The 12,699-nt window shown below is 45.9% G+C and overlaps 6 protein-coding genes across 6 annotated transcripts; 4 read left to right on the top strand and 2 right to left on the bottom strand.

Annotated features, from left to right (window-relative positions):
• Nucleotides 1-1,247: 1,247 nt before the first annotated feature.
• On the top strand, nucleotides 1,248-2,927 carry C8R40DRAFT_1177037 (uncharacterized protein; the record flags this gene model as incomplete). The annotated part of the gene is made up of 2 exons (XM_046232617.1): nucleotides 1,248-1,838; nucleotides 1,914-2,927. 2 exons carry the CDS (start codon nucleotides 1,248-1,250, stop codon nucleotides 2,925-2,927), a joined length of 1,605 nt encoding a protein of 534 aa, XP_046080163.1.
• Nucleotides 2,928-4,784: 1,857 nt separating this feature from the next.
• C8R40DRAFT_1074279 (uncharacterized protein) lies at nucleotides 4,785-5,558 on the top strand (the record flags this gene model as incomplete). The annotated part of the gene is made up of 3 exons (XM_046226690.1): nucleotides 4,785-4,954; nucleotides 5,001-5,095; nucleotides 5,146-5,558. 3 exons carry the CDS (start codon nucleotides 4,785-4,787, stop codon nucleotides 5,556-5,558), a joined length of 678 nt encoding a protein of 225 aa, XP_046080164.1.
• Nucleotides 5,559-5,913: 355 nt separating this feature from the next.
• Nucleotides 5,914-6,333, bottom strand: C8R40DRAFT_1026638 (uncharacterized protein; the record flags this gene model as incomplete). The annotated part of the gene is made up of 1 exon (XM_046223087.1): nucleotides 5,914-6,333. A coding segment is annotated over one exon (420 nt), but the record flags the coding sequence as incomplete, so codon positions are not given.
• Nucleotides 6,334-8,452: 2,119 nt separating this feature from the next.
• Nucleotides 8,453-9,916, top strand: C8R40DRAFT_753809 (uncharacterized protein). The gene is made up of 3 exons (XM_046236117.1): nucleotides 8,453-8,510; nucleotides 8,582-8,843; nucleotides 8,889-9,916. Exon 3 carries the CDS (start codon nucleotides 8,944-8,946, stop codon nucleotides 9,802-9,804), a length of 861 nt encoding a protein of 286 aa, XP_046080166.1. The 5' UTR covers nucleotides 8,453-8,510; nucleotides 8,582-8,843; nucleotides 8,889-8,943; the 3' UTR covers nucleotides 9,805-9,916.
• Nucleotides 9,917-10,889: 973 nt separating this feature from the next.
• Nucleotides 10,890-11,324, top strand: C8R40DRAFT_1177042 (uncharacterized protein; the record flags this gene model as incomplete). Its single annotated transcript, XM_046232618.1, has 3 exons — nucleotides 10,890-10,908; nucleotides 10,949-11,109; nucleotides 11,163-11,324. 3 exons carry the CDS (start codon nucleotides 10,890-10,892, stop codon nucleotides 11,322-11,324), a joined length of 342 nt encoding a protein of 113 aa, XP_046080167.1.
• An 816-nt stretch (nucleotides 11,325-12,140) lies between these two features.
• On the bottom strand, nucleotides 12,141-12,645 carry C8R40DRAFT_992777 (uncharacterized protein; the record flags this gene model as incomplete). The annotated part of the gene is made up of 3 exons (XM_046236740.1): nucleotides 12,141-12,325; nucleotides 12,422-12,542; nucleotides 12,604-12,645. Coding segments are annotated over 3 exons (348 nt in total), but the record flags the coding sequence as incomplete, so codon positions are not given.
• Nucleotides 12,646-12,699: the final 54 nt, after the last annotated feature.

Here is a 12,699-nt window from a genome sequence, read left to right on the forward strand (position 1 = left end):
GACTGCGATTTAGTCTAATAGACCAATCAAGTTGCATGGTTAAGGAAAATGACTAGAAGAACGATCGAAGTACTGCGAGGCTCCGAAGACATATCAAATGAATGTCAAAGAGTCCTGACGTAGAAAATATTGAAGAATGCAATTAAATGAATACTATGTGTAACTCCCTTGATTGAGTATAGGCACAATGGGTGTCTATTGAAAGAGAGAAGCAATTAGTTTAATCCAGATGAATCAGATTGATAGGATTAGAATCGAGGAGAGCTGATTTGCCTCCGGACGAGGTGACAAACGATCGAAGTAAGTGTTGAACAGCAATGACAGTTGAACACCATTCGAGTCATCCTCCAAAAACAATTAAATTAAATGAATATTGAAGTACCTACCTATGTTTGGAGGTATACTAGAATCTTGGAACCAATATGGACCAAATAAGGACATGTAGATTCAAATTAAATGGTATCTGATTGAGTGTAGAAGTTTCCTTGCGGTTCCGAACGTTTATTGTATTAAATTAATTGTACTATGCGACTCTATATTCTGTATGTATAAATAGCGATCCGATGTATCTGGAATACAAGTGATTTTGGGACGACATTGCAGTGCTAATCCGTAAAAAGGAAAGACACACTCCCGCCAGACTGAAACCTCTTCGCTAGCAGCCATTCGGGCCCGGCACTTGTGAGTATAGGAACGTCGTGTTCTGCTCCTTGTGACTGCGAGAAGTATATCCAGTTGTTGGGTATTCTTCGAACTTAGGATCAGTCGTTGGTCTTAAGGGCAAATCACGCTGTGTGGTTGTGCCAGCACATAGTTCTAGCCCTCTGTAGGGGTCTGTGTGTTTCGGTTTTAATTTACTTTGATTCAAACCCCCAATTCTTGATATACCCAAATCAATACAAACCAAAGCACAAATCGTGCTGAATCTACCTTGATCAAAGGAATATATCGAATCCTTAGAACGATTCAAATTGATTAATCAAAGCTTCGTACTTAGCTCTCAAAGCTTTGCGGAACCTTTGCCAACGCTACCCCTTGCTATTAAATAAATTTGATAGCAGTGAACTCGCATATTGTGTATTAGATTGGTTGGTTGGAGTGCCCATTAGATTCCTTCCTTTCTCTTTCACACAAAAACGAGGCAAGCTCGTTACCGCTCCTCAATTGGAACATGTACGTGGTTGCATTCAAAATCACAGAGCGATTCTGATCAAAACTGAATATTACAGAACAATTATTCTTTGAACATGCCTGGATACTCACCATCTCGGAATCTGCGTCGCCCATCTACTCGAATGGGACCACCTCCATCCTTTGATTTACCTCAGAGTTTTGGGAACATCCGACATCACATCAACAGCAATTACCAACCCCCTCCGCTTCCTCGTCCACTCACTCCTGAGGATAACGATGAACTGATGTCAGTTAATCAGCTTCTTCCTGTCAAACGGACTCATGAAGACGATGATGCCGGCGACAAACAACCTGCAAAGAAGCCTATGGCTGCGAAAAAACCTTCTGATGCCATAAAACCAAAGAAGGTGATACCGAGACCTTTACCGAAAACTGTCAAGAAGCCAAAGATAGTTAAGGATGATGGTGATGGTGAGGCAGAAGACGAGCATGGTTCCCGGGAGAAAAAGAAGACAGGAGGACGCACAGTGGGATCTACTGAGTACAGTACTACCGAGCTATCTGGAATGGTGAGGCTTGTCTTGAAGTATCTTCCCATGGGAAAGAAAGGTTGGGAGCGTGTCGTGAATGAGTATAATAAATGGGCATCAACCAATGGATACCCCCCACGACAGTATAAGCCATTTCAAACACAATGGAACAGAGTAAGTTTCTCTCTTTTTATCACCATATTTATTTACTTACTTCTGCTTGAGTGTGTCCTGATAGCATCAACAAAGCCAACTGGAGATGCCGACAGACTCGAGATGTATGAACGAGTTCTTGAGGCAGAGGCCGCAATTGCTCAGTGCGTAAGTCTCGGAAGTCTGCAAGACAATGAAAATGTTATCAGCATATCTTCGGAGGAAGATGATGATGACGACGATGAAGACTTGGTAATAAACAAGGGGAAGGGAAAGGTACGGGGCAGTGAAGGAACTGTGTTGACAAAGGCCTACAAAGTCGAAGCTCCACTGAATGATGCACCTCGTACCCGCATGTCACGTCAAAGCCAGGCCAATGATCTTCTGGGAGGCATCTCTGCCTCGCTCAACCCTCAAAATCTTCAGCAGCGTGACGTGAACCGTGCATCCATGAACTTACAGATGATGCAGATGCAGCACATGCAGACACAGCTCAACAATCTCCAGCAGCGCCTTGATACAGCAACCCGAGAAGCTATGGAGGCACAGTCTGAGTTGAAGATGATGAGGCTGTTGCATAGTTCTCGTCGTCGAAGCCGTTCTCGAAGCTACAGCCGCAGTCGAAGGAGCCATCGATATTCTCGGTCACATTCACGTTCTCCCACTCAATTGTCTCACAGCTATCACCATGATCATTCTACTGCTCATAGCCATGTCTATTCTCCAGTACCTCATAATATCCGGCCACGCAGTGGTAGTCCTCGTTCCCGATCACCTCCACAACATCGTTATTCACACTTTCATTCCCGGATCCCCCGCCCATTTTCACCACCGGTGATTAACACAACTATCTCTCCAACAGTCACCCCACACCGGAACTATGTTGAAGCTGCACAGGTCTACACAGCTTCTCGTACTCTATACCAGAACAAAGAACCTACGTACAATCCTCCACCACCACCTACAATTGCTTCATCTTCTCGCATTACTCTCGATCAGTTGGCATCAATTGCTATAGATGAGTTAGATGCAGGAGATATTGTTACTGTAAAGCCTCGTTCAGATGGGGACTACGATGTAGAATTATCACCTTCGAAACGTTACAAGTAATCAATACCATCTACGTAGTAGGCACTATATGGAAACGTGAAACACGGTCTCTCTTCCGAATCTCCCCAAACATAAGATCACCAAGTGCATCCCACATCTCATCACCTTCAGAGGCTCGCCATGAAGGCATGTAAACAGTTCGAATCTGATTGATACCGACACAGTTTGAACGAACATTGAACAACCTACAACAGAGCTCAAGAAGTCTCAAACGGCTTTCATCAGAGTTGATATCTAACGGTACACGCAGACGGCCAAAAGAGCCTTCCATAATCCGCATACCCCATTCAGCAGTCTGTCGAAATGATAAGAGTTGGCGGTTGAAGGACAAAAGGTGTTCCTGTTCAGCAACGTTAGCAGGAATTTGCTCTCCTCCCTTGAGAGGTGCCCTAATCCTGCCTTTAATTGACTGAGGACCACGAGGAAAAGCGGTATCGGAGACGAGGTAAAAACCATCTGGTACACTGGAGTGAAGATGCTCAAAGATTGGCCGTGCAGTATGAGCATCATGCCAACTCCCAGGAGCATTCAGAACAGCGTCGATGATTGTCCCTACATAAGAAACATCAGAACGATCCAATGATAGAGATTGTACATACACACCTTTTGGGGAGAACACTAGAACATTACTAATGCGATGATCTGTCTTCCAGCCATTATATGTCGCATTCTCGATCTCCGGGTCGTCCGAAACTTGTGAAAGAAGTGACAGCCCATCGATGCTGGCAAATGCACCCTCAAGCATAGAATGGCGCGCAAGGATAAGCGCCTCGTACTCCTTGAACTCTGAGAGTCTTCGAGGGAGAGCTATCCGTGCCTCCTCCAAGCTCCGTAGGGTGGAAAGAAGAATATCAAGCGAAAAGTTGAGGTAACGAGCCAGAACAGAAGGTACGATGGCAAAGATTTGCTGGAGCTGAATTTCAAGGATTGCCGAGCCTAGATAATGTAGTGCAAGCCCAAGCGCCCCTGCAGCATCAAGACTGCGGCGTCCCAATCGAGTTTCGCCAGTACTGAAAACATCTGATCGAGGTATGGGAATGTTATCCCAATGCTCTGCAAAACGGCCGGGCCCTTCTAACAGAAACCAAAAGGTGTTGACATCGAAGCCCATGGTTGTGACGAAAGCCCTGTCTTCCTGTCCTTCCCAAAGTCGCATCCATGGTGACTCGAGCCGGGGCTTTGGCATGAGCTGGGGACGAGTGAGGTAGAGGCGGGAGGGGTTTCTTCTTCGCTTCTTAATGTTTTCATGGTCTATTACTCCACCAACAAGTGCAGCAAGAAGAAGGAGTTTTATATCATGGTCATCATGGTCATCATCATCCTCTTGCTGCTGCTGCAAGTGATAGACGGCGTTGAACGACATCGATGCAGTACACGTGTACTGATTTCGGTCAAATAATCTCCTACGGGAATGATAAGGAAATTAATCCGGCACTTAATCCGATGATCTCTTTAAGCGAAGTTTGGAAGAAATTGTCATTTCGGTAAATAATCTTACGGGAAGTCATCCACTGATGCGTATATCCTGCGTATACTATCATGCTACTAGAGTTTGAAAATCCGTTGAAAATTCTTTTGTAAACGCCTTAAATTGGGTCAGATTGCTTTCGGATTTGGCATACACATAGCATAGCATGTATTCAAGCTGACTGGCTATTCATAATGTCCAACATATGTGGACAATGAATGTGATGTCAATGCCGCCGATGAAGACTCGAAATCACCAGTGTTTGAAAATCTCAGTCACATCAATGTCACAGGCACAAATCAGCCGATGTCGGCTGGATTGAATTTCCGACAGATCCTGCCCCACTGCTCATCGACATTGCACTGCCTCGTATCTCTGTGTGCTCAAGTATGGATTCCGATGAGCCCACGTATTGGCCGTATGAGCCGCCTGGTCAATCCGAACGTGATTCCTCTGAACCCGACTACGAAGGAACACCGGAGTTATGTGATGGAGAATTGTCTGTGAAAAGAGGCCCAAGTCCTTCTTGGCTCGATGGTTGGGATGACTTTCAGTGCGGGTGTGCTTCCATGTCAATATATCAACTACTGATGCATCTATTAAAGCTCAAACAATGTTCATTCCAGCTCAGGTGTCACCATTGCACTCAGGCTACTACGAGAGATATCTGGCATGAGTTGGAAGGAATGGGAGGCTACAAGTACGTGTACAGTCAGGTTAAGGTATTGATATTATACTGATTATTGATAGTGGGTGCTCCTGAAGAGGGTTCTCCTTCAAGTTATGTCACGCCGGAAGACATGGAGCGACTACTGGAGCGGGGAGAGCTTCTGGAAGAAATTCGACGACAAGTCATAAACTGCCTTTCTGAACGTGATACAGCTCTACGACATGCTAACGCCACCCGATACGAGCTCTCAAAACTCCGCCAGGATGTGGTTGGAGTTGGCGAAGCTCTGTTACAGGCGGCGGGTGAGACGAACCATCCGAATTTCCAGAAGAATTTGCAGAAAGTTGCGAGGGAGTTGATTCAACATGGAATCAAGGGCTCGAAGGACAGGGAACATTTCGAGTTGAAAGCGCGCCGACTCAAACCATATCCGCTACAATCTCTTCAGCATGCCATCGATGCTTACCCTACACTTGTATCGAAACTGGATTAAATTAGTCTTCAATGCGATTCTCTCCTCTTCCATGTTATGTTAAATTGTATATGAGCCATAGTTATTGAGGAATGTCTGGGTAGTAGTAAGAAGGATTATGGTATATATATGGGGAATTAGGTGGCTGGTACGAAGTAGTTCGAGAATGCATGGGGGTCCGCATTGAAAAGGATGAATTATAAGGCTGAGAAGGTATCGTAGGTGGAACATATATTGGATTATGAGATGACGAAGACAAAAATGCAGTCGTTCGAGGAGAATTTAGACGACGTGGGCTTAGAGGAAGACGTGGTTGGATCGGAGTTGTGAGACGAGAGGAGAGCGATGACGCCGAAGGGACCAAGATATTGAGAGAGTTCAAAGTAGATGCTGGAGGATGTGGTGGAGCAGCGAGAGTAGTGCGAGTTCGTCCAAACAGACCTCGATATCGCGGGTCTTCAGAAAGGTTAGGATGGGAGCCGAAATGGGACTTGATAGACAAAATCAATTCGTCTTTGTTTCCTTCAAGAGAAAGCCCTAATACAAACGCAATATCTTTCAAATCGTCTTTCAGCTTTGAATTCAATGACCCAGTGAAAACTGTTGTCGGGCCCATTGTACGACGGATTTCCTGCCGTTCTGCATCTTTGGCATCGCGTGCAGCTTGTGCCTCATTCTTCTTTTGCACCTCTGCCTCTCTTTCATTGTGTTGTTTCTCTGCCAACTCCATACCCTCCCTCGACGTCAAACAACGAGCATCAACATTGAGTTTTGGTCGTTTGCTGGCTCGGTTTTCTTTCCCATTGAGCTTCTGAGCCGACTGGCGAAGCTGTTGCAGTGCCATGCGGTTATGGGCTTCTGAGCGTTCAAGCCGAGCCCACAGTTCCCCATTTTCCTTTTCGATCTCGGCGTATGTTCGTTTATGCCCGATTGCTGCAGGGCGTCGGGCAGGAGGTGTGGCGTAAAAAAGCGCAGGGGGTACAGTTGCAAATCTGGGTGGGACTGAGGAAGGTGTGGGTGTGGGTGGGGGTAATTCACGAGGTGATGCTCCATCAGAGGATCTGTCATCTGATTCATCGTCTCCGGCGTTATCCTCGGAGTCGGAGAAGGACTGGTGACAAGGGAATGAAATGGGAACGAAGTTTGCATGGGTAGAGAAGGGAATGCTCGGTGCATAATCGTCGTTCTGAAAAATGTCACGATTGACAGGCCAAAGTCCGCTTTTTCTCCAGGCAGCTTTGATGGTGGACTCCTTAAATGTTGCATTTCGAACAGCCATATATTCCTTGACAAAATTTTCTCGTGGCATTTCATAGTCTGTGAGCTCCACAATATCATTGCAACGTTCGATCCAGGCTCGTGAAAAAGGGCCAAAGACTCCAACATCCAGAGGCTGAAGCTTATGTGTAGTGTGGGGTGGAAGGCATAACAAGATAATTCTGTTTTCGCGCGCCTGCTGTATGAGACTCCATTGGTCATGAGAGCCATGTCCATCGTAGATGAGCAAAATCTTCGAGCCGGAAACATTACGAGCTTTAGCCTGGGGAATAAAAGACTTTGTGAACCACTCCTTGCACAAAAAGTCATCAGTCCAGCCATTCTCAGACATCGAGATGCTGTGAATTGAATACTTGAGTAAAGACTAGAATAGAACATTAGACATGTTCTTACCAAATATCCGGATTGACAGTGAACCATTCTGTGTCGAACTCCTTCCCAGAGAAGACAAATCCAGGATGCAAAGAGGTTCCATCAGCACTGACGCATTCGATAATGGTTGCAAGCTCCAGATTGGCAGAACACTTTTTGTAAGTGGGCCTTTTTTTCCGGGGGATGAAATATTTCTTTTGGGAGCTTTTTCGGCCTCCACCGCGCTGAACTCCTTTTTCATCCATGTTGTAAATATTTTCGATGGGGATGTTATGCTTTGCACAGATTGCCTCCAGGAGGTCAAAATGACGGCCGACAACTGGTCGATTGAATGCCTGTGCTCATTTCGGGTCAAGTCCTGATGGTTTCCCGAGTTTAATGGTAGGGTTCCGCTGAATGAATTTGTAAACCCAGTTTCGATTAGGTTTCTTTCCAATAAGGACCTCAGCCTTTTTCCGAACCCCTCGTTTGCTGATGGGATGGCCAGTCTCAGAAAGGTAAACAAGCCAGTCAACCAGGATTTGCTCCTGATCGGGAGAGAGGAGCTGCTGTTCAACATGGGCTTTTCGAGGGATCTGATGACTTCCCTGAGCACGGTTCCGAAGAGTCCCATAAGAAAGAGGAAGATGAGGATATTTTGCATGAAGTTGATTAAAAACCTCAGTGTAACGAGGTATCGTCTGTTTGCCGAGTAGTGTGCATGCCTCATCATACACCTTCTCGCAGTCTGCTGATATCTTGGCTCTTTTCGAGGCATTCTTGGTCATGCAATGACCAGTCTGAGGACTTCAAGCAAAAATCAATGCCGATCTCAAGCCGGCGGACTTTCAAACCTCCTCCTTCCTTTTTTGGAGCATGTCACGATTTTGAATACTCCATCCTCTCGAACCTCTTCACTCTTCAACAAGGCTTTGATCACTGTCGGAGAAATGTTCCAGTATATCACAGAAGTGATAAGTGCATATAGACACCCTTTTTTATGTATCCAATATTAGTCTAACAATAGCTTAACTCACTTTACTGGAGAAATCGTGGATTTTGCAATTTATGAAGCTTGCGGAACAACATTACAACCATTTTTGTTCAATAAAAATCCACAGCTATATGAATCATAGCTGTTTCCTTTGATATAGATGCATACATATAATCAACAATGAAGGGAACATCTTTCAGAATGCATTTTCAAACTCGGGTGGCTTTTCAAAGCCGGCAGGCACGATAGTAGCATTACTTTTCACACTGACGGTGTACATACCTAATCTATCTATCTATCTACCTGGTTTTTATTTTTATTTTTTAAACTCTTCTTTTACCGCAAGTAAGGTACATACATACCCCGCCTTAGGTGGAGTCGCGTATTTTTCTATCTATCCATCTACTTACATAGCCTGAAGTTGAAACTTGAAACTTGAAATTTGAAGCTTTCAAGAGGAAGGTAAGGTACTCGATCACACATGTTGAAACAGCGGTAGACGAGGGGTAGACGGCGGCTTATTGCTTGTTCGGTTCATGCCTGCGAAAATAATGTCCGACGGAACTGTGAGGAGCAAGTCTTAATGTACTTAAACCCCCAAATGCCCTGTATTTTTCTCCCATTCTTCTCTCTTTGTCTTATTCGACTGTCATCCTCCCGGCTGGTCCGGAAACTAACAAATCGCAAGTAATTTTTATTACTTTATACGTTCAACCTGACCAAGTTAGACCAACACCTCATATCTAGGTATCTTCAACGTAAACCCCTTTGAAAATTCACACCATGCGAACACGTATCACTTTTTACTTGTTCATTATCCTCGATATCCTAGCTGCCAATGCGGGTGACATAGGTCCTGGCGTGACTTCTGGATATGACCTCGGCGTACCCCAAGCACGAGGTTTTCCCGAGCACTCAATTTTTTCTCTACGCGGTCGAGCACCGGGGAAGGATTCTGAAGGTGGTGTGGTCTCTCCGGAGGATTTCCCAAAACCTCCTACATCCAGGATCTCTTTATCAGACTTCCCGAACCCTCCTCCAGGCAAGGGAACAATAATCCCCAAAATTCCCAAGTTGGTGTTGATTGCGCCATCAGACACTGAAAGCTCCCCTGCTTCTCGCCCGCAGTCTACAGATCTTCCTCCTCCGCCCGGTGCTCCTCCGACGAGACCACTCCCCCCTCTGCCACTCAAATTGAACGAGGTATCCAAAGGATTCCCTCTGCCGCAGAGTGCACCTCCAAATAAAAAGCTTCCCGAACTTCCGTCGCATCCACTTGCAAACTTAAATGAGGTGTCTCCAGGTTTCCCTCCGCCCCAGAGTGCACCTCCAAATACAAAGCTTCCCGCACTTCCGTCGCATCCTGCACCCCCAACTCGGCCGCCTCCTGCACCTCCTGCGGATGCACATCCGCCCCCGATCCCGGCCAAGAGTCCGCTGCGACCCAAAGTGAATCCAAGAGCTTCGACACCTGCGGCAGCTATGAAGAAACGTGCAGAAGCTTCAAGTGCTGTGAGGATGTTGGGGAGGCTGCAGAAAGAGCCCACACAGTCATATCAAGAAGGTGAACATCATAATAAGAAGAGAGATGTTACTAGGACGAATTATCGTCGGAGAATCGTCGAGTGGGATGAAAAATTATGATTGAGGTGATAGATCAAGCATTATAGTAGATCGTAATATCGCCGCAGTACTAATATTAATATTCAATATTCAACCTCGAGCTACCTCGAGGCTCAGTGTCTTTGAGATTTCTCTTTGACTGCGTGAGAAACTACGCCTACTCTCGTCCTGTTTCTTACTTCTACATATGTATAGCCTTCATCTTACGGGGCTTGAAATGCATTCCATTCCATCAACATTTTCCGTCTGAGAAATCCCACCTCATTACACCCTACGAGGAACTTCTCCATTTCCGGCATTGTACTTGAAATTCATCGCAGTCAAGCTTCAATCTGTGCAATATGACATCGGCTCATGATGGATGGTCTTCAAAATTCAGAGGCCATGTACATCGGTACAGTATATCCTCTATCACTGGCAGTCCATCCTCCTCCATATCACCGTCGGAAGGTTTTGTTATGTGTATATACATAACGGGTGCGGTGCGCCTTATCTCTGCTATCCAATACACCAACGTACTCATGGTTGCTTCACAGAATGTCCGGCGCGAGCAATTGGTCTCATGAAGAGATCGGGGATCATTGCAACGACCCTATGGCTAAATCTATGTATTTGCACAAGCCAACCCGGTATCATCCAAAACCGCAGGGATTGCGCTTGGTTATCACAGTGCTATCAGAATTTGCTCTTTTGATTGAGTGAAGTATGATCGGGCATGATAGATTTGTAAGGTATGTTTCACTTTGAGCAGTGTTGGTGCGACAGACCAGGGCGATGCAGGATGATGAAGGATGATCGATGATGCTCGAACGCAATATGAATTTGCAAAGCCTTGCGCTTCCTCCGACGCCTCAGGAAGACCAAGGAGTTCCTGGCAAGTCACTGGTCAGGTCACTATGCCAACTCTAACATAATTCTCTGAGTTCATAGAAAAACTGGCTCGCTACGCTAATGGCATGGCACTGTCATGATACATCTATATCTCATTCCTCTGCATATGTGATTATAATCTCTGAGGTTGCGAGCTCGACCCTACAAAGCCCTACAATGCTATATTCACTGGTTTCAACTCTAGTAAGCGAGATCCGCTTTGAGGGAATTTTAATATGGCCGAAGCGCATAAAAGTGCGATACTTTCAAGTGGCTCTCTCATCTGCTGGACCAGTCGAGCGACCACTTTCTTTGCAGGCAGAGAATAACCTCGTGCCACTTCAAACCCCTTTCCGAGCGCTCAATCCTCCAGAACACTACACCATGCGTCTCGCGCCTGCTTTTGTCGTGACTAGTCTTGCCCTGTGCACTATCGCGCATGCGGCACCCCATGCGGTTAGCGACGATCCTAACCGTGGTGTCGTTTTTCTAATTATGATCATTCGTAGACCTCACAAGCAGACGAGCTTCTGGTATCACTCCAGACTCGGAGAGTAGGCCATCCGTTACCTCCAAAACCAGCCCCACCTACACCTCCACCGGATGCCCCACCTCCACCGAATGTACCACCACCATCACCCCAAATGCACCTGGATGAAAATCCTTTCTAGACCTGTCAGCTGACACAATGTTAAACCTGTTAAAAAATCAGGTATGCAGGCATAAGTACATGTGTATTTCTCCGCTCACCGTTAAGTTTACAGAGCTACCACAGTTTTTCCATCTATGTCCATCTCCCCATCTTCTTCTCTATAGACTTAGACTATCAATTCATTTTTTTTCCAACAATTATCAGTCCACACGAATCCTCGGAGTAGTGTTTGTACATGATCGTCAATCGAGCTAGTTACCTGGGCACCTTATACTGTGAGCGACTATGATAGTGTCGATGAACGCAACTTGAAACGTAAGGAGACTACGTATACGCCAAGTCTGCACACAATGACGAATTACATGGCTTCTACGAAACCAGCTATGAATTCTCATCCCTGGGTATGAAGCTTCGGTATTACGTTCTTGGATGGAGAATACCACGACGCAGTTTTTTTGTGGTCGTCCTTGATTATTCGGCGCATTGACGCTGTTGGACACAGTTTATTCTTATGACATTCCAGGTGAATTCGGGCGTGAAGGCAATGGTTCAAGTTAGTCAGATATATATTTGTACGCCGACGACTTCCAATTCTTGTGTCATTGATAATAGCTTGGTTAGTTTTGTTAATGAATCGAGTTTGGCTAATATCAATTTTCTTTTTAATTTTCGAAGACAAATGTTCACAAAGCCCAAGCACATCCCCAGCTGAGTGAATTCGTCTCAAAGTTTCCTGTCCTTCGCAATCAATAATGATCACTACTTCAAATGGGCAGGGCACAAACCTAATTTGCAACACAGCGAAGCACCAACACGATTATCTTGCTCCTCCATTTCTAATCAGACCAATCCTTGCAGCCAGCTGCCTCGCCTGTAACGCATGTCGTCTCCTAGACCTGATATATACCACTAACATCGCACCGACAGCAAAAAGCACATTACATGCGACGAATTCGTAGAAATCGGCTCGTTCGCGAGAGATGATACGCCCGCAGGATTCCCAGGCGGGTGTCTCACCGACTTTAGTTGAAGGGCGCGATGAAGGGTGAGGGGAGGAGTTGTAATCCGAATTGGAATTCGGATTCGGATTGTGTTGCCGGTCTGGTGGAGGAAGACGCGGTCGTAGAGAGAAGCGAGAGCCCTCGTGATAGGAAGACGAGGAGAATGAAGATGAAGAGGCATTATGGCAATGCATTAACCGCCGGTTACCGAATGGTTGACAGAAGGGTTTATCGAGCTGTTGTAGTATAAATTTCGTGAATTATACCGCAAGAACACAAGAACACGAATGTTAATACCTCATCTGGGGGGCAAGGTTCGCATTCACCAAATGGGAAGCATATAAGCTCTTGGTGGGTGCTATTCTGAGGGCCCGTGTCAGCGTCGATACTCGC

Source organism: Lentinula edodes (assembly GCF_021015755.1).
Source record: "Lentinula edodes strain Le(Bin) 0899 ss11 chromosome Unknown C8R40scaffold_59, whole genome shotgun sequence".
In the NCBI taxonomy this organism is placed as follows: domain Eukaryota; kingdom Fungi; phylum Basidiomycota; class Agaricomycetes; order Agaricales; family Omphalotaceae; genus Lentinula; species Lentinula edodes.

Coding starts and splice junctions, on each gene's coding strand:
- C8R40DRAFT_753809 (XM_046236117.1), top strand. CDS start 8,944: ATGCGAACACGTATCACTTTTTACTTGTTCATTATCCTCGATATCCTA.